At 34.1% G+C, this 26081-nt stretch overlaps 3 protein-coding genes and 1 non-coding gene across 11 annotated transcripts; 2 read left to right on the forward strand and 2 right to left on the reverse strand.

The window, feature by feature from the left end:
* Positions 1 to 89: 89 nt before the first annotated feature.
* On the reverse strand, positions 90 to 8551 carry LOC135671364 (dehydration-responsive element-binding protein 2A-like). 6 transcript variants are annotated; one of them, XM_065179435.1, is made up of 6 exons: positions 8403 to 8551; positions 8228 to 8311; positions 4596 to 4817; positions 4298 to 4521; positions 2638 to 2917; positions 90 to 1326 (listed from the first exon to the last, which is right to left on the reverse strand). In XM_065179435.1, exons 5-6 carry the CDS (start codon positions 2655 to 2657, stop codon positions 516 to 518), a joined length of 831 nt encoding a protein of 276 aa, XP_065035507.1. In that variant the 5' UTR covers positions 2658 to 2917; positions 4298 to 4521; positions 4596 to 4817; positions 8228 to 8311; positions 8403 to 8551; the 3' UTR covers positions 90 to 515. The 6 variants fall into 6 exon arrangements, 4 of the variants coding, with proteins under 4 accessions (XP_065035507.1, XP_065035504.1, XP_065035506.1 ...); XM_065179432.1 differs by having other exon boundaries at positions 4298 to 4529; XM_065179434.1 differs by having other exon boundaries at positions 4298 to 4529; positions 8408 to 8528.
* Positions 8552 to 8781: 230 nt separating this feature from the next.
* LOC135671343 (uncharacterized protein At5g01610-like) lies at positions 8782 to 11553 on the forward strand. Its single transcript, XM_065179389.1, has 3 exons — positions 8782 to 8986; positions 9742 to 9796; positions 10993 to 11553. Exons 1-3 carry the CDS (start codon positions 8900 to 8902, stop codon positions 11361 to 11363), a joined length of 513 nt encoding a protein of 170 aa, XP_065035461.1. The 5' UTR covers positions 8782 to 8899; the 3' UTR covers positions 11364 to 11553.
* Positions 11554 to 14118: 2565 nt separating this feature from the next.
* On the reverse strand, positions 14119 to 14189 carry TRNAG-GCC (transfer RNA glycine (anticodon GCC)). The gene has a single exon. It is a non-coding gene; the product is annotated as a tRNA-Gly (tRNA).
* Positions 14190 to 15455: 1266 nt separating this feature from the next.
* LOC135671352 (probable protein phosphatase 2C 1) lies at positions 15456 to 20558 on the forward strand. Of its 3 annotated transcripts, none has more exons than XM_065179406.1 (11): positions 15456 to 15663; positions 15752 to 15803; positions 15921 to 16000; positions 16094 to 16175; positions 16622 to 16692; positions 17911 to 17990; positions 18101 to 18198; positions 19341 to 19460; positions 19548 to 19625; positions 19973 to 20021; positions 20145 to 20438. In XM_065179406.1, exons 1-11 carry the CDS (start codon positions 15533 to 15535, stop codon positions 20228 to 20230), a joined length of 927 nt encoding a protein of 308 aa, XP_065035478.1. In that variant the 5' UTR covers positions 15456 to 15532; the 3' UTR covers positions 20231 to 20438. The 3 variants fall into 3 exon arrangements, with proteins under 3 accessions (XP_065035478.1, XP_065035477.1, XP_065035479.1); XM_065179405.1 differs by having other exon boundaries at positions 15464 to 15663; positions 19341 to 19464; positions 19543 to 19625; positions 20145 to 20558; XM_065179407.1 differs by lacking the exons at positions 15456 to 15663; positions 15752 to 15803; positions 16622 to 16692 and having other exon boundaries at positions 15933 to 16000; positions 19341 to 19464; positions 19543 to 19625; positions 20145 to 20558.
* The last annotated feature ends 5523 nt before the right edge of the window (positions 20559 to 26081 follow it).

Raw genomic sequence — 26081 nt, forward strand, 5'->3', positions numbered from 1 at the left:
TGTTACAACAGAATTTTCATCTCTTGCATAAATAGTTGTACAATCACCACTACAATTTCAATAGTATATCAGATCATTATATAGAATAATGAGAGACAAGCAGATCAGAACTCTTAATATTAACAACATCCTCAAATATGCACATGATATTCTGAAGTTCTAAAAACAGCAAATGCTTTACACTTTCATGTTTGATCCTCTTTGATATCTGTAACAAGGATAAGGTTTCAAGGTAAAGGGAAAGAAAAGGAGGGATATGAACAGGTCAGCAAAACTAGAGGATGAAGCTTTGTTCCCTCATTTCCAAACCTATGGAGAACCAGCCAGCTTCAATGAACTATATCCAAAATAGTGTCATTCTACTATACATAAAAAGTATATCACCAGAAGGGTGGACTAATGCTAACGCATGCATATGCCACCCACAGAGTGAACTCTGCAAGTAAGAATGTCAAGGCTAAAATCCTTCTTTGAAGAGCTCCAGAATAACTCTCACTCCTCAGCCAATCCACATTCTAGTCTCCTTCTATAGGCCATAAGAAATAGTCATCGGGATCAAAACCATTTAGGCCTTCATCTACTTGAGGAAAAGCCCCAAGCATCTCGGCGTCGGCGTTCTGAGGGTGGAATGGGAAATCCGAGACATCACCGCGTCGCTGATAAGCATCACCGTCACCCATGCCAATTTGGTGATAAGTACCGGTGCAATCAGCATCCATCCCCTCTAACAATGCTTCCAAGAAAATTTCATCTATAGGGAAATCCTCATTCCAATATCCAGGTTGAGAATGCTCCATCTTGTGATTGCCTGATGATGATAGTCCATTGTCCCGCTCATCCGTCTTCTCGATTTTTGGTATCACCTCGGTTTCCCCTGAGCTTGAAATACCGACATCCGAATGAGACTGATGCGACGTCATGCAGGATTCGCATGATCCATTAGTTGCACCAAGTTGACTATCACCATAACGTTCGGGCAAGTTGAGACGGGCATAAGGTCCATACATAGCTCTTGCAGCTTCGTCATAAGCAACAGCAGCTTCCAGCGCAGTTGGGAAGGTGCCTAACCACAGTCGATTACCACGATTGGGTTCTCGGATCTCAGCGACCCATTTGCCCCATGTTCGCTGCCTGACACCACGGTATTGGCAGTTTGGATTATCTGGACCTCCTTTGCCTTTCATACAACCTTTCTTTGAACCTTTTGCCGGTGCTCGACGGACACAATTATCGGCATCCAGTTGACCGTTGTGCTCTCTCCATCGAGCAATAGTTTCTGCCACAGAATTGGGACCATCATGCCCCCTTCGTGGTTGTCGCTTTTTCCTTAAAGAAAAGGAAAAAAAGAACAATTTAATTCTCCAGAATAATATATTAATGGAAGAACACAGAATAATTTGACACCGAGAACAGAAAGCTGTTCCATATATCACTACGAGCAAATGTTATAAGGTATATGAAGATATTCATGCATGGTTCGGTTTAGTTTGATCGTCGATAAATGCATTCCTTCTCTAATAAGAACAGAGAAGCATAGAAATAATAACTATTATTACAAAGATATTAAATTCAAATCAGTAGCCAAAACAATGTAACTACAGCACTCTGGCCGAGTTTCTCCTATTGAGACCATAATGGAAGAAGGAATAGAGTTCAGAATTAAAAAGATCCTGTGGTACGAGTGGATGAAACAAACAAATTCTAATCAGGTGACAAACATGAAGAGGCACCTCCTGATTAGAGTATATCTAACATAAAAACAAATCTAAGAGGAACTTCGGTTGAGACAAGAACTTATGAACAGATTGGACACCATCATCACATTCTCACTCATTATTAAGATTTTAGATGAGAATTTTTTTTCTTTAAACTCTATATGTTGATCCTGTTTTCCTAGCCCAAACACTATTCAGTTCTGTAAAATAATCATCGAGTCACAACTGATAAATCTGTCAAGCTTCTCCATTTTTCACATCAATTCAACTGCATTTTAGATCAACAACCCAACATGTACCGAGACCCCCAATATATCTTCATAATCAACACTAGAACAGAGAAATATCGAATAAGCTTTTGACACACAAATGATCTGGAGATCATCTGCTGATGGAGGATCGTGGACGTTTAGCCATCACCTAACCACTTGCTAAACACAAGGCCAAATCCATCTATCTAAGGAGCATTCTGCTCATGACATGTCTGACACCACCGCTCCGCGCGCATAGACCGCAACATTGGTCGACGGCCATTTCGTCAGCCACCTAGCGGGCACATCCGCTGGCCTACATCTACAAGAAAGCTTAAGTCGGATCTCCTTCCTTTTGCTCTCTGCTCCGTTAATTTTCTTCCCTCCAATTACCATTTACCACAGTACGCCTCCATCCATCTCATCTTGGAGCAATGACACCATCCGCCTCTTTAGCTAATGTAACATCCGGTGAACTCATAGATCAAAAGGAAAAATCACCATCACTCGATCAAAGGAAGCGCTTTTGCCCTTCCATCAACCAAACAAATCATCGAAACCAGTACCAGATGCATAAACCCAGATTACAAAAAGAAACAATGACAAAAGATTCCGCAAGATAAGAGATGATGCAGAAGAACACACGCGGAGGAAGTGATCGCGATTGTTACCTTTCCTGTTCCATCGCCATGCTCGCGCGCTCCGAGAGGCGTGGGGGTTCGGGGACGAAGATACTTATATAGAAGACGAGAGGCTTCCGCGAGGGTATCAAAGGATGACGTGTCGCGACAGCTGTCGAACACGCGGCGCGCGGGGATTCAGCGAAGGTGCGTGGCTTTCTTGCTCGCGAAGACTCCCGCGGCTTCCGTTTCCGAAGAGGACACTTGCGCCGCAAGCGTGCGGGTCAAGTCTTTTACTCTTCTCTCATCACTTAATGTTGACCTGCGTAACCTAATTTTGACCGATTCAATTAATGGAAAGCGAATGCTTAAATTGCAAGGAAAAGAAATTTATATTCACTTTAATTGTATACTCTTGCCATTGGAAATATGCACATAATGCATCTAATATTTAAGTATAGCTTAAGTTACAAGCAATCTTGTAGCCACAGAGGAACATTAAGAAAATAGTAATGACATTGTACTTAATATGATGAAACACAATTGCTTCTTTTATCCGTATGAATTGGCCATCACAAAATCCACTCTTGCACGTCTTGTACAAAACTTTCCCAATTAATTTCCCACCATCGTCTACGCGGATGTCATCGATCCAATTTGTCACATTGACCAAAATTTCTATCACTTAAAAATGATCTTCAATTATTTTTATTTAGATAAAATTCTAAGTTAGTTTCCTATATTGATTATAATGAAAAAAAAGGAAGATTATTTGATAAGACGAATCTGGAAATTATCTTTTCCAAAGAAGATAAAATATTAATTATCCGATTAGCCTAAATATATTTATATTCTTTTTTTTATTGAGTTTTTCTCTTTTATTTTCCCCTTGTACTTGATGCCTATCAAAATAATGAGGATCATTATAGAATGCATCATTTGATAGAATGAATTGTTTTCTTGTGCTAATGGTATAAAAGATGTAAAAAATATTGTAATAAAAGATCGTTTAAGAATAAATCAATAAACTAAGTTATTTTCTTTCATTATGAGTTTTTCTTGTTATGTGTTAGTAATATAAAACTATATTTTTATCTTCTTATTATTATCCTTTCTCTCTGTTTGTTCTTTTATTATCACAAAATCTCTACTTTCATTACTTTATTGTAAAAAGAAATTGCGATCTCTTCCTACATCACATCTCTTTTGATTAATTATAATATGAAAATCATAAATCATAAATAAAGATGACAAGATAATAATTACAGTTTATGAGTGCAATGCTAAACATTAACAAGACCAACCTATAATCAAACAGTTAATGTAGCCTTGCATATGGGATAAAGATATTTTAATTTTCTAATGCCAGTGACAGCATTGCTGACTGAATTCAATCGATGGAACACAAATAGTAAAACACACAAATTGTAGTATTTCAGATTAGATATCGTCATTAAACGGGCATAATTAGGGACTCCAAAACAAGAGGAGAAAGATGCTGTTTCTATCAGCAATAGATTTCTTTGTGGAAGCTGGAATTTCAAACAAACCTGCATATTGATACACCAACCAAATTTTGTTTGACTCTTTAGGATATATAAAATCTAGCAAAATATCGATGCAAACTCGCATGTTCGAAGGTTGAAGATCTGGTGGAAATTTCCAACAATCTAGATACTTCAAGAGATGCATCAAGCCTGAAAAAGCTTACCTGACCCAGCTAACAAAGGGAGCTCAAGAAAAAGGAAGCATGTCTGCCATATTTTGCTGGTACCGGATCGTGGCAAACTCCTTTAACCTGAAGCTTAGAACCTATTACAAGGACAGCGAAAGCCCATGATACAAGTTCTTCAAAACTGCAGTGCCATTTCTCTTTAGCATTACTTTTGCACCATGCAGCATCATGGCCACTCTCCTGTTGCACACAGCTTTTGCCTGGCTTACTGATGAGTCAAGCATTAGTGTAATATTTTCGATGCAAAACACTTGCAAAGATCAAAATATGTTACCTGTTATCAAAGATGTTTAACAGCAACACTTCAAGAACAAGATTCAGTCAAACATCAAATTACTGAGTTCTGCACGGGCTATCATCCCTACAACAAGCTTACCAAACAAGAAAAAGTTTCCTGTCGTATCACTCTTTCAAGTATGTATGTTTCTGAACACTCTGGAAATATTGCTGATGCTTCAAAAGCCTCTCTCTTGGGACAAAAGGTGTCTCCGTCGGCCTTCATAAGAGACATAAATTTATAGATGTAATACTTCAAAAAAACATATTAAAGTTTCTGCTTACTTTAGCAACATGCATGCATCTGTACCCACTTTCAGAAAACATATGTGCATCATAGTATCCATGATTTACAAATAACACGCAAGAAAAGGTCTATTCCCCCACTCCAGCCATTAGTCTTTATAATATAATCGTGATTATTTTTTAAAATTTCTTGGGATCATACTGTTACAAATTAATAGTTTTGTCTAGATTTAGATGTATGACAACCAAACACATCTGTCTACATTTGTTGGCATATTGTGGCATTGGAACTTGGTATTATATGCTCATTCAACAGACAGACATTCAATAGGATTATAAGCACCGCTTTTACCTGGTAAGAGTTCAAGGTAACTGAAAATAACTGTCCTAACCACATTGATTAACTACATGCTGTCAGATATCGGTACTTAGCCTCGAATATATTTCTTTGTCTGAAACTTTCCACAAGGATATATATATATATATATATATGAAATACAGATTCTGAATCATGTGCAGAAAAGGCTCATAGAATAAGGTTGATCGATAATGCAGGAGAATAATAAACTATAAAATTGGATGAAGAAACAAAATGGATGAAAATAACTATCTGGGGCAACAAGAGAATATTCATATTAAGCTGCAAAACTATCTGTTATGGGAAAAATGGCATGGATGATGTGGCTGCCACCTCAATGCCATGTGGATGCCACATCACTGCCATGTGGCTACCACGTCAGCACCACATGGACGTCACTCACCGCCACGTTGGTGCCACATTAGAGCCAAGTGACTACCACATCAGCACTATGTGATTACTACCTTAGTGTCACATGGATACCACCCACCGCCTCATGGATGCCACATCGGTGCCATGTGGCTACCACCTCAGTGCCACGTGGCTATCACTACATGACTAACATGTGGTCAGCATGTGACCAACATGTGGTCGACACATGACCGACACCTCAGCAACAACCCTTTGTAATTAGTGTTGATCACAGGAGTAACTGTCCAAAGATCCCACTATAAAAGAGCTCTCAAGGTATGCTTCCGAACACTTTTTCCCAATGCTATTTAAGTCATTGACCGAATCTTCTAAACTCAAAACTAACTTAAGCTTCGAAGGGGCCTTAGTTGAGAATGCCTCCGAATGTAGTTGTGAAGGGTTTAGCCTCTTAGGAGTCGGCAGGATTCGGCCTCTTTAGAGTCAGCAGGATTCGGCCTCTTCGAGGTCGGTAGGGTTCGATCTCTTTGGAGTCGGCAAGGTTTGACCTCATCGGAGTTCGATGGGTTCAGTACCCTCAAGGTCAGACAAGAGTGATGTCGGCCGAGATTGAACTATGATAGATGTGGAAGGAACATCAGTTGGCTCCAAATCTGCATCCAAATCAAGCAACAAAATTCTGCACTAACAGAATGGCACTAGGAGGGCACACCACAATGGCTTTGGCAAGCCGAACTCGGCAATCAATGGGTTTGGCAATACTGCACTACATGCAACAGCAGCTCTATGACAAGTTCGGCAAGCTGCACTTGTCAGCAACGTTGCAACAGCAGCTGATCTAAAACAAGTTCGGCAAGCTGAACTCGACAGTCAATGAGTTCGGCAAGCTGAACTCGCAATTGGTGACTCGGCAAAGCTGCACCACATGCAACAACAGCTCTACAACAAGTTTGGCAAGCTGAACTCAGCAGTCGATGAGTTTGGCAAGCTGAACTTGTCGGCAATGCTGCAACAGCAGCTGATCTATAACTGGTTTGGCAAGCTGAACTCAGCAGTTAATGAGTTCCGCAGGCTGAACTCGTAATTGGTGACTCGGTAATGCTGCAACAGTGCACTACAATAGCTGCGGCAGGCTTAACTCCGCAATTGGCGGTTCAGCAATGGCAGCTCTACAACTCTCCAATGAAAGAAACCATATAAAACTAAGCTATTAGCACACATCCAACTTTCATAAACCAGCCTCATGACCAATTAGTGATTGAAATGCTGAACTCTCTGGTCATACTAAGTTCATAATCATCAGTGCTCTACTACTAAATGATTGATGTATGAAAATCCATTTTACTGAGAATGGAAGCTCAAGACAAATAAAGGGCACAAGATTGGCTGAAGACATCCGTTCCAAGTGTCATGTTCTCTGGATGGTGATCATATTGCTGATCACTGTTAGAAGTGATATGATCAAATGAAATCCATGAATATTTTTATTGAAATACATATTTTTGGTCATCTTTTCCTTCCCTTCCTTTCGATTGAGATTATCAATCGTGCAAAATATTTTTAATATGGAACAGATTCAAGATACTAATTATAGTGGCTGACTCCTACATATAAAATCCTAAAGATCCTGTCTTTATAACTAAATAATGGTTGATCTTATAATTTCCTATAAAAATATTGCATTTTCATTTGGAAAGCAGGTAGAACTAAATAAGAGCATTAATATATAGAATATAAAAGATAAATGTAGAGTAAGGATGTTAAAAACAAGGTGATGACATATTTAATGTTAAATTAAAGACCTAAGCAGCATATTTCAGCTCTGAGGTTTGTGGTTTCTAATATAAAATATACGAGGGTAAAATAAAATTTGTATGTGATTTACATGCCCAGTAACCATGCTTAAGAAGAAAATTTGTAGATGGCTTCTTATTCTTGAAAATGCAATGCACAGAAACTAATATAGAAACTGTACATATATACACATGCCATTCAGAAAACACTCCCCATGTCACCAACTAAGATGACTGCTACGAACACAAAGCTCTCACCACATCATTGCCAGCAAAAAGTATCAGAGCACTCTCCAGCTTCATCAATTAACAGTGAATAACTATTCTTGGTGTATATCAGCTCTCGGTTCTCCGGAAATTTTGTGTTTTTGTATTTGGAATATCTTCCACCTTAATGTCCAGAGTCTTGGTATATAAGATCATTGTTATTCAATATAAATAATTCAAAGGATATAGCATGCTAATTTTGACAAGTAACTCATGTTCTCTCTCTACCTTGGTTTTTTCAGGGGCAAATAAACACTTAAAAAGGGTGAACCAAGGCTCCCGTCCATACGGGTCTGGAGATGGTCCGCAACCTTACCACTATATTTACAGAGGCTATTTCTCAGACTCGAACTTGGTCTCCCAGGTCGCAAGGCCTACCCTCAAATAGCATGTGGGTGGAACATCTACACTGCTTGACAACCATGTGGGAGCACTAAACATCGAATTCATAATTCCTACTTGAAGTACATGAAGAACAAAAACTTTCAATTAGTTCGCGATTGAAATGATGATCTCTACATTCATACCGAGTAACAATTCGTATATGGAAATCCGCTTTACTAAGCATAAAAGGCACAAAATTAATCCAAGACTTACCTTCCAACAGGTAGACGACAACAAGTTTGCATCAAATTAAAACCCATGGATGCTGGAGTCAGCAAGAGAAGGCATGATCTTGATCTGGGAAGATGAAACAAAATCTTCCGTAAGACTCACGGAGGAACAACAGATAGGTAAGAAGACAGTAAATTAAACCAAAATGTAAACGAACCCTACGGATCTATTGAGGAAATATTGAGAATTAGGCGAATCTGATCCGGGAAAAGATCGTCGGAAGAGATGAAGAACCTTCGCCGTCGGCCGGACTCGATGGCTCTGCGAACTCTCCCACTTTGATTTGACCTTCTAGGCAATAATCATATTTCTTGGGCTGGTTCGACCGGGTTCAACGGGAAACGGTTTACACCGGCCCACGGAAGTGCGGTCTATATTAATTGTTAGTTTTTACATGTGCCCTTATATATATATATATTGTCCTACCGGTTCGATTCTGGTTCGAGTCTGGTCCGGTTCAAATATTGTTGGACAGGTTCAATCGGAACCTTTTTATGCGGATGGAAATCGACATACACGACAAATAATACGGGAAGGAAACAGAAAGGAGTCCTATCCCTCTTCCCCCTCGTATTCTTCTTACGCAGACGACGAAGAAAGGGAATTGGGATCTCGATTCCACGAGAGTGGGTGAGAGAGAGAGGGGCAGGGGAGATGGATCAAATAATGAACAAGGCCGGAACCTACTGGTTCAGCAAGAAAGCCGGCAAAGAGATCTCCTCCGTCGGTGACGACATCAATGTAAGCTTTTCGTCTATGCGCCATCCCTAGAATCTTTAAATTGGATCCGATGTTTGACGCAGTTGCTCATTGATTTCTTCTGGTGTACGATAACTGCATTGGTTCGATTTGCCGTCTCGCACTCGATATCGATTTTATTTTTAGGCGATGATTGGGGTTGACCTTTTAAGTTGAAATCTCGATGCCTAATGTTGAATTGGAAGGTGAATTGTGGCCGATCTTGCGTGGTAACTGTATAAAGATTCTGATTTTGGTAACCCATATTGTGTTGCCATGGATTTGTTTGCTGGGAGCTCTTTATTAATCTCATATATATTGAATAATGAATTATTTTGAATGCTTATGTTACGGGTCATTGAATTTGGAAGCCGCATTGATCATTAGGATCAGTAGATGTCCAATGACAAGTGTTTTGGAGAGCAGAATTCGTGAAATGATACTCTTATTAGAAATTGTCATTTTCAAAATGGTGTATAGTAGTCAAGATTTAGCAAGGTAAACATGCATTTTGTGCATTATTCGACTTCCAAATTTAGTTCTGTCAATAAGAGGACTGAAGTAATTATTTGTAGATGGGTAATTCTGTGTAGCGCTGTGACCCTATATGGAATATAGGAGCTCGAGTTGAAGATTATGCATAAACAAACTAAATTTGGAATGGTTATATGCATATAAAAGTTGATCTATTTGAATTGATGCATATTTGTGATAACCATATTTTCTCTCATGGTGATGATCTTGTTTTTTATTATCAGTCACTTTCCAACAGCATCGAAGGAGGAGCAAAATGGCTAGTCAACAAAATCAAAGGTGCATATATGATCTCCAATTTTCCTCTGCTCCATTCTATTGACATTATTTATTTACTTTTTAAGTTTTTCTTAGAAAATGAAATCAATGCTTACTCGATTTTCAAATTTCCTCTTCTTGTTAATCTAGATTGATCTCATTCTGATTCTGAAGTAACCGATGAAGAATGAGCTTTTCCTTCAGATATCACATGCATTCATTTGACTATTTTCATCATAGTGAGATGTTGTTCTTTTAGTTATTCATATTCTGATTGTGAATTGGTTGTACTACAATGATTTTTCTTTTTCATCACGATCTTCATCATAGTGAGATGTTGTTCCTTTGGTGGTATTGTACTTGTATCAAGCCATACATTTCAATATTGGTACTTGGTTAGACTGATAAATATCGGTTGGAATATATCAGTAACCAATCCATCAAATATTTAAATCCTTGCTCTGAAATGCTTTTGCTATTGGACGATGATGAACATCTACATTATTTGAAGATATATTTGTGTGTCATAAATACAAGTATCATACTTTTTCCATTATGCCCTAGCTTAACTTATTTATAACAATTCATTCTGCAAACACATATTTTCACTATTTACATTAGATAATTGAATGTGCATAATATGGTGATCAAGGAAGATCACAACATTGGCATTCTACATCTGGTTTACCACACACAAAGTAGCCTATGCACCAAGCAGACATCTGTGACCTTAAAACACTAAAGAAAGTAAGTCACATTCTTCAAAGTGCAGTTCCGGTCTAAATGGGTTCATATCTTTTAACTGACACCCATTACTTTTTGGTTCCTCAGTCGTTTTTGCTGTGTTCATGAGGAGAACAGCAGAGAAAACATGCATCCTTACAACATCACAGATAATCAACTTCCTATAATTTTAGATAATTATCATACTGGCCTTCATCATGTTAATAAGTCACGAGCTAGAAGAGATACATGTATTCCTTTTCCTTTTGATATTTGATGGAGGTGACAAGCTTGTCCTTGCATTTAACTGATTTTATCTAGAGAAACAAAACAAAATGTTCTATTGAAAATCTTTCCTTCTTCATTAACTAATATGGAATTCATAAGTTATGACCTTTTCTTTTGTTTCTCATCCTAAATTGCATATCATGTAACAAGTGTTTGGATGCTCCCTCACATCTTATTGTACTACTAATTGGAAAAAATTGTCCCAGGAAAGATGCAGAAACCATTGGCTGAACTACTAAAGGAGTACGATATGCCAATAGGCCTCTTCCCGGAGGACGCCACCAACTATGAGTTCAATGAAGAGACAGGGAAGCTTGCTGTATTCATACCATCTGTATGTGAAGTCGGGTACAAGGATTCATCGGTCTTGCGTTTCTTCACCACAGTGACTGGGTACTTGGAGAAGGGAAAGCTGGCTGATATCGAGGGAATTAAGACTAAGGTCTTGATTTGGGTGAAAGTAAGTTGTGTGTCCACTGAAGGAACCAAGGTCCATTTTGCCACTGGACTGAAGAAAACCCGGAGCCGAGATGCATATGAAGTAGTCAGGAATGGTGTTTCTGTAGACAAGTTTTAAGTAGCTTTTACATGACAAGAGGCATTGTGGGCTACGAAGCTACCGCCACCTAAGAGCAACAAACTCCCTCCCTTGTTCAGTATGTGGTGCTTCTCCTTTGTTTTCAAGATTGCAACAAAATTTGTGATTGAAAATAGCATTTGTTGTTGGCTGAATCAATAAAGCTTATGAAGTGTTCACATTTCACTCCCTTGATGCTTGCCTTGTCTAAATATGTTTGATCTTGAGAAAGAAAAGAAAAAAGGAAATACATTTTGTGATGTTTAAAAAATTCATGAATACGATAAATGATATATTCATATTTTTAACTCGTAACATTAAAGTACATGTTTTTCAAAAATATTATTTTTAATATTATATAAAATATTGGTTGAGTATGTATAAGTATTAATGTTTACATTATAATGCAACAAGTTAAAATTAACTTGAATATGAAATTAAGTTATAGTAATAAGTATGCATATAGTGATTAGAAGTTACAGTTGAATTTTAATCAGTCTTAAGTGAATCTTAAGACTTGAATAAGTTTAAATATAATTAAAATAATAAAATTTAAGTTTTAAACGTCATATATATAAAGGATCATCAATTATTTAGTCATGGATGAAGTAATAAAAAAAATTAAATGATGATGTAAATCAAAGAGGAGTGTTACACTAAATATTGAGATACTTAAGTGAGATTGAATGATGAGTTTAGATAAAAATATTATTTTTGTTAAATCAAATTAAACTCAATTAAGGTTGTTGCAACAGTTAAATTATTTTAGTAAAAAAATAAAAGAAAAGGAAAAGTTGAAATGAGGCATAATGGGATTGAATCCAAGACCTTAAGGCCATCTTTTAAACACCTTAATTTGGCCTCATCCTCTTTATCAACCTGATAACCCATAACTTTTTTTTTTTTTTTTCAGTATTCTCTTAGCTTCTCTCAAGGAGGCCATGAAACCTCAACTCTAATGAAGATTGAGATAAAAAAAAAAAAAAAAAAAAAAAATCTCTCTTGCTATACCTAGGGTTTCACTTTTATAAATTATAAATTGATTTTTTCAACTACTTTTGAGTAACCTAGAATTCAAATTTATATTTTTTAATATATTTTGGATGATTATCTTATGGTTCTAAGATCTCTAGTATGACTTTAATATGAGATTGGTGTATAGAGTTATTACTGTGTTAATCTGAGGTACTCAAACTATCTTATTTTCTAAGAAGGGATTATATTCAAGCTAAATTAACCCCCTTAGATATATGATTAGGCTCTAGCCTTTTACTATATTTTAAAAGATTTCTTAGGATATGTGAGATTTAGTTTGAGTGAATACCACCTCTCTACACTAAGATATGAGATTTACAAGTCCAAACAATCCCAATCCAATTTTAACATAATAAAATAGGTATTGGTAGTTGAATCAAGAGGGTAGTTTAGCCTCTAAATTATTCTATTTTAAGCTAAAATTTGGTCTGTATTTAGTTTATATATCTCCTATCTTTTTATAAAATTTCATGATAATTCAAGATAGTTTGGTCAGCTAGAATAGGAAAGCAAGATTGCTTCGTAGAATTGTGTGATAGTTTGATTGATGCTAGTTAGTTCATTTGATTTTAAAATAAATTGTTGAAAAATTGGTGGTGGAATCTTAGGTAAAATTTTAACTTAAGTATAGTTTATTAATGAGATATTTTATTATTTTTTATGGATTATTGTAATGATTTATTATGAATCAACACTTCTATAGGGTTCTTAATTAACATATCTCATGACCCTGTGCTTTCAATTTAATAGGTGTATCATTCCCTAGTATACTCGGTCATTAATGTATCTGCACGTATCTGCTATAACGTATGGTGTTTGAGTGTATGTATATATCATGACATATGGTGTGGGAGTACATGTATATTTTATGATGTACAATATGAGAGTGCATATATATATATATATATATATATATATATATATATATATATATATATATATGACATGTAATGTGAGAATGCATGTATATGTTATGATATGGAGTGTAGAAGTCTATGAATTTATTATATTTATTATGTATGTATATAAGTATTCTAAATTATTTTGACGTAGAATCTTATGTTTTTATTGTGCAGATACTATGTGTAGGGTTATGCTCGCTAAAAAAATCATAGGATAAAGTGTTTATTGTTAATTATCTTATGACAATGATTTTGAAATATGGTATACATGACATGATGTATGCTCACTTGAATAAAATTATAAAGACTTATATTTATTAAGTGATTACTTACTAAAGATCCTATTTTATAAGTAAGGATATTAGTACTTTACTCAAGTGATTTGGTTGGGAAGTGAGTACCTGTAAGCCCATACCAACATATGAACATTTTATACATATAACTTTTTGATATATTATGTGTGTAAAAATTTTAAAAATTTTATGTTTGGATTTTTTTTTATACGTTATAGATTATGTACAAGTATCAAAAATATTATGTACACGAGCAATGTTATCATTTTATTTAATAATTAATATATTTTAATCTTAAGATTATCTATTTTCGTTACATTCCTATCGATAGCAGTAATATAAATAAATAAATAAAAAAAGACATCCTATCTTAACTTAACATGTATGGTATGAATAAAATATGTTTGTGTTGGTTTCTGGAATAATCTTTTCAGCTTGTGTTGGTTTTAGGGACTAAAATATGTTTGTTGATGCTTTCTATGAATCTCCTATTAAATGGCACCTTAATGTTTCTAAAAATTAGCATGCACCAGCCGGGAATCGAACCCGGGTCTGTACCGTGGCAGGGTACTATTCTACCACTAGACCACTGGTGCTGTTATGTTCTCTTTTGGAATTTAATTTAAATATATAGGTATTTATGAATATTTTGCTGTCTTCATCTGAAATACTATTAATATATTTTTTTTGGGAAAGAGACAAGAAAATGAAAAAGATGAGTTTAAACCACAAGTATAACTTACCTCAATGATTGGTGCAACTTAAGTGAAGATATGGAGACTTATAGTCTCCTTTGTTAGAGAAAACATGGATGAGATAATTCCTTTTTCATAATAATAAGGTAAAATTATATGGTACATCCAAAATTGATGATTTCTATAATATTAACTTTATTATATGTTCATACAAAACCTAAAGGTTTTACAATATAACATGGATTTAATGGTACTAAAATATGTTGATGCTTTCTTTGAATCTCCTATTACATGACTCCTAAATGTTAGTACATTGTAAAAAAATATGCAAAGGTTCTGTTGATAAAAATTCCATTAGACCACTGGTGCTGTTATGTACTTCTTTGAATTTTAATTTAAATATATATGTATTTGTAAAATTTAACTTATTTTCATCTTAAATACCATAATAATATTTTTTTTTTGAAAAGAGACATGAAAATGCAAAAATGTCAGTTTAAATCAGAAGTAAAACTTACCTTAATGATTAGTGCAATGATAAGACCTTAAAATCTTATCGTGGAAAAGAAAGAAAATGGAATGAGAATAATCACTTCGAGGATCGACCTCTTAGGGTTTATTATAACAAACTAGAATAATATTTCATTGATTGATTGATTAAAAGAAAGGGTTACATCACTATTTAAAAAATTCTACCTAGGGTCCATCAGAACTTAGATTCTTAATAATAAATAAATATTAAATAAATCTCTACTTGATTCTAACTAAATCAAACAAACTCAATAAACAACTAGATTAAACAGACTCAATAAATATTATTCAAAAACTCATAATATGCAACTTAAGTGAAAATACGGAGATTTATATCCAGAAAATATGGATGAGATGACTCATTTTTCATAATAATAAGGTAAAATTATATAGTACATCTAAAATTGATGATTTCTATAATATTAACTTTATTATATGTTCATACAAAACCTAAAGGTTTTACACTATAACATGGATTTAATGGTACTATGCATTTTAACATATCCATCCTTAGAGGAACAAATATATTATTTTGAGTCTTTATAAGGATGGATGTGTTAAAATTCCTCGTAATCAAGCATCGGCTTCCCAACACGTAACAACCGCTTCCCTCCTCCCAATCCCAATCCATCTCACGAGCGGCGAACCACCCACCGGTATATATCGGTACTTCGCCCTCCTCATTTCCCCACCCAAACCCTACAACAGAAGCGATGGGGAGGCTCTCCATCCCTCACCCCCACCGCCTCCTCCTTCCCTCCCCCTCCCCTCTCCATCCCTCCTCCGATGCCTCCACTATCCCCAGGCGGAGCCGCTTCTCTCCCTCCGCGCATCGGCAAATCAGGTGAAACCTTTCGCGATTCTAGGGCTTCTCTTAGCTCGAATTGAGGTTTAACGACGACGACGACGACGATGATGTTTTGGTTGTGTAGGTCGGAGTTGTCCTTGTCGTGTGGAAGTCATCTCATACCGCACCCAGCAAAGGTGGCTTGAAACTGTGATTTCTTTCTGATGTTTTGAGATTTGCGCTGCTTTGCATTTGTTTTGCCACTTCTTTTGTGCTAGTTTGAGTGTCGCGTGATCGGTTCTTTTCTTTCTAAGGTCGATAAGGGCGGAGAGGACGCCTTCTTCGTGACCAATCACAATGGTGGAATTCTTGCGGTAGCCGATGGTGTTTCCGGGTGGGGAGTTTATCCCTCTAAATTGGCCTTTTCTTTATGGTCGTGCTTCTTCATATTATTGATCGATGTGTTCAAAGTTTTGATGACTGGCAGGTGGGCGGAACAGAGCATCGATCCTGCACTCTTTTCGCAAGAGTTGATGGCAAATGCTTCCGGGCTAGTTGTTGATGAAGAGGTATATTTCATGACTCGGAAAATAGGAGATGATCATAATTTTCAAGAAGCATAAAGGGCCAAACCTACATTGGATCTCTCAAAAAGCTTTTTCTATTGAGCAAAGCAACAGTTTGTGCTGTCTCAGCTAATCATGCATTTCTCAAAATCACTCGAGGGTCTATGGATGTCTTGTTTATTAACGACCTAGCATCAGAAAATTTTGGCCCTTCGTTGCATCTTTTGCCTTGGCTGCTCACAAATAATTCATCTTTGATGATCTCAGTGCACACGAAGTATGTTAGCTTGTGTCACTTATGTATAAGAAATCAAGCTATTTGCTTGGTCCACAAACTTTAAGCCATCGTAATACTTTTTCCCTTGAAAAGAAAAACAACTTAGAAATGTGCACATAGATTAGTTAGATCTTTCACCGATGCATCAGACAAAATTTTAACCTTTTGACAGGTCAGTTATGATCCTCAAGCTCTCATGAGAAAGGCTCATGCTGCAACCTCCTCTGTAGGTTCAGCTACTGTGTAAGTGTTATGTTAGTCTTCCTTTTGTTTCTTTTGGTGTGAATCCTCATACATTGTTGCTCTGGATTTTAGCACAACTATTCATGAATAGATTTGTGTAGAAGATCGGTGTGCTGCATGACTTATCTACTTCTTGCTAATACATCCTTGAGAGGGAATGTGAAGATTGTCTCTGAACTAACAAGGGTTTCGATACATGTTCTTTTTCTCTCTTGTGAGAGGAGCATTGTAATTATTGAGATGGGGGAGACAATTCTTGTTTCTAATAATATAAATTTCTATGAATATATGCTATTGCTTCACGCTTCAGAATGTCAGGCCCTAAATTTATGTTGTCCCTATTCTGAGTGCCTATATCATTTCAATGTACACTATATATATGCTTCAAGGATCATAAGTACCTAGGTCACATTTGCTTCAAGGATTGTAACTGGCTGTGAGCACAGACATACAGAGTCTCTTAGTATACCTGAACTTGTATGATTTCTCTTCTTTTAATATCAGTTTATTATTTGCTTATCATAGTATGTTCATGTGCTTCACGAGAACTGTGTTTCATGGTTGATAACATGTTTCATTTCTCTCATGATATGGACAACTGTACCATCTGCACAAATGATTAGTATTTGAGCCTTCTCATTACTAAGCAATGCTTGCTGGAAATATGGACCACATGACATATATCTGCAGTAGCATGAAGACATTCATGTTTTAGTAAAGATTACAAATGTATTACTTTATTGAGGAAACCTATGAACTAACAAGTGATTCTACATTGTTTGCATTTCTCATGCACTGACATTTAACTTTTTTTATTGTATCACTATCGAGACATTAAGCAATTATTAATGATGAATTATCTGTCAAGTATGGTAGTCGTATTAGTTATGACAGTGCATTTTGTTTTTACATGGGGCAACCTTCAATAAAATTGGACATAATTGAGATGTTTTTTATTTGCATTTCCTCACAGAATATGATATAAATGTCACTAAACTGTTACAAATGCAATCTTGTGAAGTTAATGCCTTGATAATAATTGTTGCAATTTGAGCAGATCAACTAATCTATATGTGGCTTCTTTCTTTTCTTTTTTTCTTCTTTCTGTTATAAATTATAGCCACTGGATGTATGGTTGCTTCTCCTTCATTAGTGTGTGATTGTTTGAACGATTCAAAAGTTGAGGGCAGATACTTACTGCTTGCCTGCTATGGATAGTATAATTGCAATGTTGGAGAAGGATGCAACCTTAAAAGTAGCAAATGTAGGAGATTGTGGACTTCGACTTATACGAAGAGGTGATTCATGAATAAATGAATATCCTAGTTTTGTTTCTTTTGTGGTTCTTGCCACACAATCTGTGTGAATTTAGATTGGCTTTTTCCTATTCCCTCATTCTCTTGTACAGGGCAAGTAGTCTTTGCGACATCTCCACAAGAACATTATTTTGACTGTCCTTACCAATTGAGCTCTGAGAAAATTGGACAAACATATCAGGATGCCATGGTAATTCTTTTGTCTTGAATCTTATTAGATTCTTTTTCTGGTCATCTTCTTCCTGAACTTCGTTTGCTGATTCTCTAGTTTGTTCCTTTTGTAGTGTACCTCTGACTGGGACCTGACATGAAATATTAAATATTTCAAATGGACTTTAGATCAGCATTGGCATTTAAGACTGCTTTCAGTATCTCATTACTCTGTCATCTAATACAGTGATTTAATAGGACATATGTTTAGTTGAACATATTCATAATTTATTTGCTCATTTGAAATATCAAACTCCTTATTAACTAGAAAAGAAATGTATGGATGATAAATTACTTGGATAGTGCTTTATTGTTTACCAAAATTTGTACTCAATGTTGCAAAAACTGATCTATGCTTGTGATGCCATCTAAAGTTATTTTTAGATTTGAACTCGAACAATTGGCAGGTAAAATGAACCTTCTGCTGGAGTGGAGAACCAAAAATTAAAGAGATAAGACAAGAAAAACTTCTTTTTCATTTTGCTATAGAATTGAAAGTTACACTGAATACTGCTGTATCATCTGAAACACTAACAGTTGAAAATAAAATTTAATTTTGAACTGCTTCAGATAATGTTAAAGAAGGCTTGTATTACCCATATGTGCCATATTAATGTGATCTTCAACTTCAATTGCACAACAAGCTTATATGTCTTGCATTATGTAAAGTAATCAGGCTTTGTTCTGTCTGCTTATCACAACTAGTTAGGTAGCAGCTTTGTATGAATGCAGTGCAAAGGATAGGTTTCCGTTAAGTGGTCACCAGAACTAATGCGAGTTTTCGATTGTGTTGAACTCAGTCCTAGGAGCATTCTTGACAATAAAAAGGCATGGCCATTATGTTCTCATGTATCCAATGTACTGTTAATTTAAATGTTCTCTCATGCAAATTTTACTTGCAATTCATAACATGTGTGGATGCATCTTTGACCACAGTTTTTGAAGTTGTAAATTTTGTGTTGCAAACAGAGTCTCACTCTCTTTTGAGAACCTTCTGAAGCAGCTGCATCTATATCCCATCTTATGCTTCTTATTCTGTAGTTTTTTCAGCTCATAATTTGCTGGCTCTTCTACATATGAAGCAATTTCACTTACTATGGAATACTGTTATTTACCTGACAGGTATGTACTGTTGAGTTGATGGAAGGAGATATAGTTGTCATGGGCTCGGATGGCCTTTTCGACAATGTCTTCGATCATGAAATAATTTCTACTGTCTCTGGGTCTCCAGAAGTGGCCGAGGCTGGTTTGTTTACAATTCAAAAAAATTCTAAATTTAACTTAAAGTTTTATTTTCTAATAGAATCCATTCTTTCCATTGTAGCAAAGATACTAGCCAATTTAGCAAGTAATCATTCGAAGGATCCAAATTTTGATTCACCATATTCCATGGAAGCCAGGAGTAGGGTACGGAAATACTTTCAAACGTCTTTTTTATTTTATGATGGGATAGTGTACAAAGGGCCAAGTGCATGAAGTTCTTTTTTTTTTTTTTTTCCTATCAATGTGGTTATGGTCAATAAAGCTAGTAGACAAGTTAGATCAGAATATCTTGTTTTCCGGTACTTTGCAAAAGCTAAGGACTTTGATTGTGAGGCTGTTCTTTAAAAGTTTGGTCGAACTGCTTTACAGAATCCGGTAATTTTCTTTTGCAAGAACATTTTCTGGAAAAAAAAATGTTCCCATTGCAGAGAACTTGTTAGCTAGACCTGAAAAATTTATCGGAAGTTACATAACATGGTATTTTAATGCAGGGCTTTGATGTACCCTGGTGGAAGAAAATTCTTGGAAGAAAATTAACAGGCATGGATTCTTAATCTTGTTGGTTTGAATAAATTGCTTCTGCCGTGCACTTAACTGTGGACATTATGTTGTCATTGTCTTCATCAAATATTAAATGCAAGGTTCTGTTGTTGTTTGATGCAGGGGGTAAGCTAGATGATATCACTGTTATCGTTGGGCGAATAATTAGCTCATCAGATAGCAGAGAGGTGGGCTATGAAACCACTTAGTTTTGTGGTTTGAGTTACAGATGTGAAGATTTTGGAATGATTAAAATTTACATTAGAGCGTAAGTGGATCCGAAGAAACTTCTGTTTTAAGAACAGAAATTTATTTCGGTCGGGGGGTTACAATGTCATTCTAGCTACTATACGTGGAGACATTAGGTAAATGTTTGGAGAAAAAAAAAAAGTATATAATCCACTTGATGGTTGTTCATACACTGCTACACCTGCTTATGTTTGCATCTATGTTCCAAACAAGATACTTTTGCTCCCTGGATGAGAATATTACCAATCAGTAGAACTAATGACAGATTGCTGCTTATATTTCTTTTCATTGTTAGCTCATGGCACATGTTTGTGATCGTAATATTTGAGCATTTCTCATCATTTCGCTGAATTGTTTTGCACTTTTTTGTATATAGTATTGAATGATAAACCAACACTTTTTATCATACGTCGTTGCAATGATGCAGTGACTTGGAAATTTGCATTGCACAGAGTACACTGCCACAATCTTTTCAGATGGTCCGTTGAATGCTGTTAAGTTCAATCATATAGCACTTAGTTTTTACCAGAATTTTTACTACTTATTCCAATAAAAACATGTTTTATTCCTTCATGTCAACATCTCGAAAGTGACATGAGAAAAGGAGTGGGCTAAGAAAAAGATATTCGTATAGAGTGTCAGGAACATGTTTTATTCATATAGTGTCTCTGCTTAAAAACATATTTAAATAGTTTTTTTATTTAAAAAAAGATAATATTAATCTTGAAAAATCATTTGGGTTCATATAAAATTAAATTCGATAAAAAAAATTAATTTAACTTGAATTTTTTTTTATCATATACTGTGCATTCATATTTTACATTTACCAGTCATCTTCGGTCGGTCGTTTCTTATTTCACCGTTGTTGTTGTTAGTGTATTTCATAGCTTCTAAGCATTGTCGGATTGAGTTCTATAGTCGGTAACATCGGCTTTTGTTGTTGTTGGTGTATTTCATAGCTTCTAAGCATTGTCGGATTGAGTTCTATAGTCGGTAACATCGGTTCCTATGAGCTTCTATTTCGTCGCTACCAAGGATTCTAAGGTTTGAGTATTTCTTATTTTTAAGGTTCTAAAACTATAGTACCAGCCAATATTGTGGGATTGAGTTCTATAGTTGGTAACATCGGCTCCTGTGAGCTTTTATTTTGTCGCTACCAAGGATTCTAAGGTTTGAGTATTTCTTATTTTTAAGGTTCTAAAACTATAGTACCAGCCAATATTGTTGGATTGAGTTCTATAGTCGGTAACATCGGCTCCTGTGAGCTTCTATTTCGTCGCTACCAAGGATTCTAAGGTTTGAGTATTTCTTATTTTTAAGGTTCAAAAACTATAGTACCAGCCAATATTGTTTTTAATAGAGCTTTGATAGTTATTTCAAGTTATGCCTCTGTAAAAATATTTGTTAGGAAATATAAACTTTACGTTTATTGTGTAGTTAGGATTATTTTAGGGTTGTATTGATGTTTACTATTTAAAACAGTGCTATGAAAACTTCTTATTTTGCTACTAATATTTTGAGCCTTCTTTATAAAAATAAAATTTTTGTCTAGAATAGTGTGCTATTTTCGTCTTGTATATTTCATTTCCAACAAATTATAATTCATCCATGCAATATTTTTTTTTATATATTTGAGCTTTAAAAAGGTCTACAATAAATACTAAAAATTTGGTATAAAGAAAATTTTCCTAATAGGTGACGCATTGTTAATTGAGGAAAATTCAAAAACAATGCATTCCATTGATGCATTAGTCAATCTCAAACTTTTAAAAAAGCTTTGAATATAACATTTATGAACATATGTTATTGGTTTTTCATTTTAGAGAATTCTTTTGATATTTTATGAATTTTTTAGCATTTTAATAGTGTGTTATTTTTTATTTTGTATTTCTAAAAAAATTATAAGGCATCAATGTAATGTTTTTCGCATTTGATTTTTTAAATAGGTTATATGTTGAAAATTTGGTTTAGAGAAAAGGATTTCTTAATAGGTGATGCACTATTATTGAGGAAAATTAAAAAATAAGTGTATAGACACACTATTTAAAATTATCTTAAATTTTACAAAAGCTTTGAATAAGACACTTAACATACATCACTAGTTTTCTATTTTAGAGAATTTGTTTGATATTTTTATATATTTTTGAGCATATGAACTATGTCATTTTCTTTTTTTCTCCTTGTTTTTCTATTTCTAACAAATTATAATGCATTCATTCAATGTTTTTTCACATTTGAGTTTCTAAATAAGTCTTCAATATATATAGAAAATTTGGTCTAGAAAAAATATTTCCTAATAGGTGATTCATTATTTTTGAGAAAAAATAAAAGAATAATGCATTGTATAGATATACTGTTTAAAATGATCTCAAATTTTTAGGAAAGCTTTGAATAGAATGCTTATAGACATATGTCATCGGTTTTCTATTTTAGAGATTTGTTTGATATTTTTATGAATTTTTGAGCATTTGAACGATGTGTCATTTTTCTTTTTTCTCTTTATTTTTTATATTTCTAATAATTTATAATGTATATATATATATAATTTTTTTTAATTTGAGCTTGGTTAACAATATATGTAAAAATTTTGGTTTAAAGAAAATTTTCTATGTAACATTTTACTCTTAGTCTTATCCAGGTGTGATTAAAGTATGATGTCACTTTTTTAATTTTTTTACTGCTATCAATAGGAGTGTAGCAGAAAAGTAAATAATATTAGCTAATTTATTAAATAAAATAATAGAGTTTCGTTTGTACATAATGATTTTAACATCTATACATAATTATAATCTTTAAACAAAAGAAAAACATGTTCAAAAGTTATACACATACAAATGTTCATAGGTCATTGTTCATATCTCTATTATCATAAGCTTGCATGTGTTCACTTCCCTACCCAATCATTTGGGAGGGGTATTAGTATATTTACTTGTAAAATAGAATCTATAGTGAGTAATCACTTAGTAAATATAAGTGTTTATAGTTTTATTTAGATGAGCATATACCATGTCATGTATATAATATTTTAAAATCATTGATAAAAAATATTTAATAGTAAATACCTCATCTCATAGCTTATTTAGCAATCAAAACCCTACAACATACCATATACAAAATAAAAAAATAAAATCCCACATTGAAATAATTTAAAACATAACAAATTTATGGACTTCTATACCCTATATCATAATATATACGTGCACTCCTATACTATATGTTATTGTAATATATACATGCACTTCCACATCACACGTCATAATATATATATGTACTCTTGCATCATATATATATATATATATATATATATATATATATATATATATATATATATATATATATATATATATATATATATATATTCTCACACCGCATGTCATAATATATAAACGTATTCCTACACCACATGTTACAACATATACATACATTGCAAGTCGTATCATATACATACACTCCCACACTCTACGTTATAGAAAATAAATGTATTATCACATCACACATCATCATATATGCATACAGATCTTTTTATTGTAATTCATATATTTTTATACTTATAAAATATATACATTCTTATACTTAGTTTATGACAATCATATCATTCCAAAATACATTATAAATATGATAATTTATATGACTACTATTTTATAATGAATTAAGCCTATGTTTACCTGATTTAATTCAAAAATAAAGATGATAATGAAAAGCCATGTTTTGTTCCTTAATGATTGAGTATGTTAGGGAGAGGTGCACCTATCAAATTGGAAGTATAAAGTTTAGATGCCTTAATTAAGAACCCTACCTTTTGAATTGTTAATTTTAATAATTTATAGTAATAATTTATTAAATTTTTTTGATAAAATCCCTAATATAATAGGCCATACTCAACTTGAAGATTCATCTAATTTCTACCACTAATTTGTCAATAATTTACTCTATAATCAAATGAACTAGTTAGTATCACTCACACTATCACACAATTTTATGAAAAAAATTTACTTCACTATTTTAGCTAACCAAACGATCATGAATTATCATAAATTTTGTAGAAAATAAGAGACATATAAAACTAAATACACACTATTTTAGCTTAAAACATAATCATTTGGAGGCTAAATTATCCTCCTCATTCACTATCAATACCTATCTATTTTGTTGAAATGGTCTATTTGAATTTATAAACTTCATATCTAAAAATGATACAATTTCAAATCTCATATAAGCTTAAGGAAATCTTTTAAAGCATATCAAAGGATAGAACCTAATCAATTTAACTCGAATAGAATCCATACGTAGTAAACAAAGGATTCTGAGTACCTCAAATTGGGACATTTAATAACTCTATGTACCAATCTCATATTAAAGTCATACTAGAGGTTTTAGAACATAAGAGATTTATACAAATATATCCAAAAATCAAATATTAAATCGAAGTTGAGATTATTCAAAAGGAATTGAAAAGATCAATCTATAATATGTAAAATTGAAATCCTAGATATAGCAAGCGAAGAATTGAGTTTTTTCTATCTCACCCTTTCTTAAAGCTGAGGTAAGAAAGTCATGAGTAATCTGGTTGGTAAAAGGATGAGGTTAAAATAAGATAGATGTGCTTTAGGGGTTATCATGAGATCTAAGGTTGGATTGAACCTTATTTCAAGTTTTTATTTTTTTTTATTTTCTTCTTTTATTAATATAATTATAAGACTACAACAACTTCAATTGTATCTAATTTAGTTTGACAAAAGAGATATTTTTTTGGTATAAACTTATCCATCAATTTTACTTATGCATCTCAACATTTTTAGTATAACACTCCTCTTTAATTTGTGTTTTCGATTAATTTTTTATTACTCCATTCATATTTAAGTATTTTATTATTCTCCACATATATTGTATTTAAAATTTAAAATTTAAAATTTTCTACTTAATTCTTGTCATAGGGATGATTTTGACCCATACTAACTCATCTGTCATCGAGGCTGACACCTAAGTAGGACTCCAAGTCACCAGCCCCAAAATGGCACCATAGGACGTCCCGATGTGCACAGCATCAATAACTAGCGATAATCGCTCTACCTTATCAAGATCAAAGAATGATCAGGTGGTTCACCTGATCTCATCCCGGATCGGTCAATGAGAAGGCCTAGGGTTCAGGTATAAAAAGGAACCTATCAACTCACGTTGAGAGGGGGGATAATATGTGTTAGGACCGTTTCAGCACTAAGAGAGGAGGTGAATTAGTGTTTAAGGAAAACTTTCGTTGATTCAACAAAATCTCGTTTGATGAAAAATGGTATCGAAAATGTTAGTGTGGTTGATTTAGAATAAGTGTAATAAGCAATTAAAGCAATATCAATGACAATGAAAAACAGAATAAATATGCAAACTGAGTTTTATAGTGGTTCGGTCGTTGTGACCAACGTCCACTCCCGATTCCTCTTCACTCGAAGCTACCGACTTTCACTACCGATCTTCTTTCAACAAGCGAAGATCAACTACCTTTATAACTCTTATGCACTCATGCAATGTTCTTTGACATTTGACCCTTTAAATGTATTATTTTTAGCCAAAATCCAAAAATAGTACATTATTACAATTTTAAGATACCTTTGAATTAGATCTAGATGAACATATGTCAGTGTTTTTCTATTTTAGGAATTTTTTTTGATATTTTTAGAATTATTTTGGTCCTACACAAAGTGTCATTTTCTAATTTTAAAATAATATTTAATTTTTTAAAAATATCATGCACTCATGTAATTTTTTCTTAACATTTGACCTTTTAGATATCAAATACTTGATAAAAATTTGACCATA

The sequence above is a fragment of the Musa acuminata genome, unplaced genomic scaffold, assembly GCF_036884655.1.
Source record: "Musa acuminata AAA Group cultivar baxijiao unplaced genomic scaffold, Cavendish_Baxijiao_AAA HiC_scaffold_1139, whole genome shotgun sequence".
NCBI classification, from domain to species: domain Eukaryota; kingdom Viridiplantae; phylum Streptophyta; class Magnoliopsida; order Zingiberales; family Musaceae; genus Musa; species Musa acuminata.

What these genes read in the sequence shown, in the direction of transcription:
- LOC135671364 (XM_065179435.1), bottom strand. Translation starts at nt 2,657, where the DNA reads ATGGCGATGGAACAGGAAAG. An exon ending in ATGGCGATGGAACAGGAAAG is followed by an intron (nt 1,327 to 2,637) that starts GTAACAATCGCG and finishes CTTTTCTTTAAG; the next exon opens with GAAAAAGCGACAACCACGAA.
- LOC135671343 (XM_065179389.1), top strand. Translation starts at nt 8,900, where the DNA reads ATGGATCAAATAATGAACAAGGCCGGAACCTACTGGTTCAGCAAGAAA. An exon ending in CCGTCGGTGACGACATCAAT is followed by an intron (nt 8,987 to 9,741) that starts GTAAGCTTTTCG and finishes TTTTATTATCAG; the next exon opens with TCACTTTCCAACAGCATCGA. An exon ending in GCTAGTCAACAAAATCAAAG is followed by an intron (nt 9,797 to 10,992) that starts GTGCATATATGA and finishes AAATTGTCCCAG; the next exon opens with GAAAGATGCAGAAACCATTG.
- LOC135671352 (XM_065179405.1), top strand. Translation starts at nt 15,533, where the DNA reads ATGGGGAGGCTCTCCATCCCTCACCCCCACCGCCTCCTCCTTCCCTCC. An exon ending in GTAGCCGATGGTGTTTCCGG is followed by an intron (nt 16,001 to 16,093) that starts GTGGGGAGTTTA and finishes GATGACTGGCAG; the next exon opens with GTGGGCGGAACAGAGCATCG. An exon ending in CCATGGAAGCCAGGAGTAGG is followed by an intron (nt 19,626 to 19,972) that starts GTACGGAAATAC and finishes ATTTTAATGCAG; the next exon opens with GGCTTTGATGTACCCTGGTG.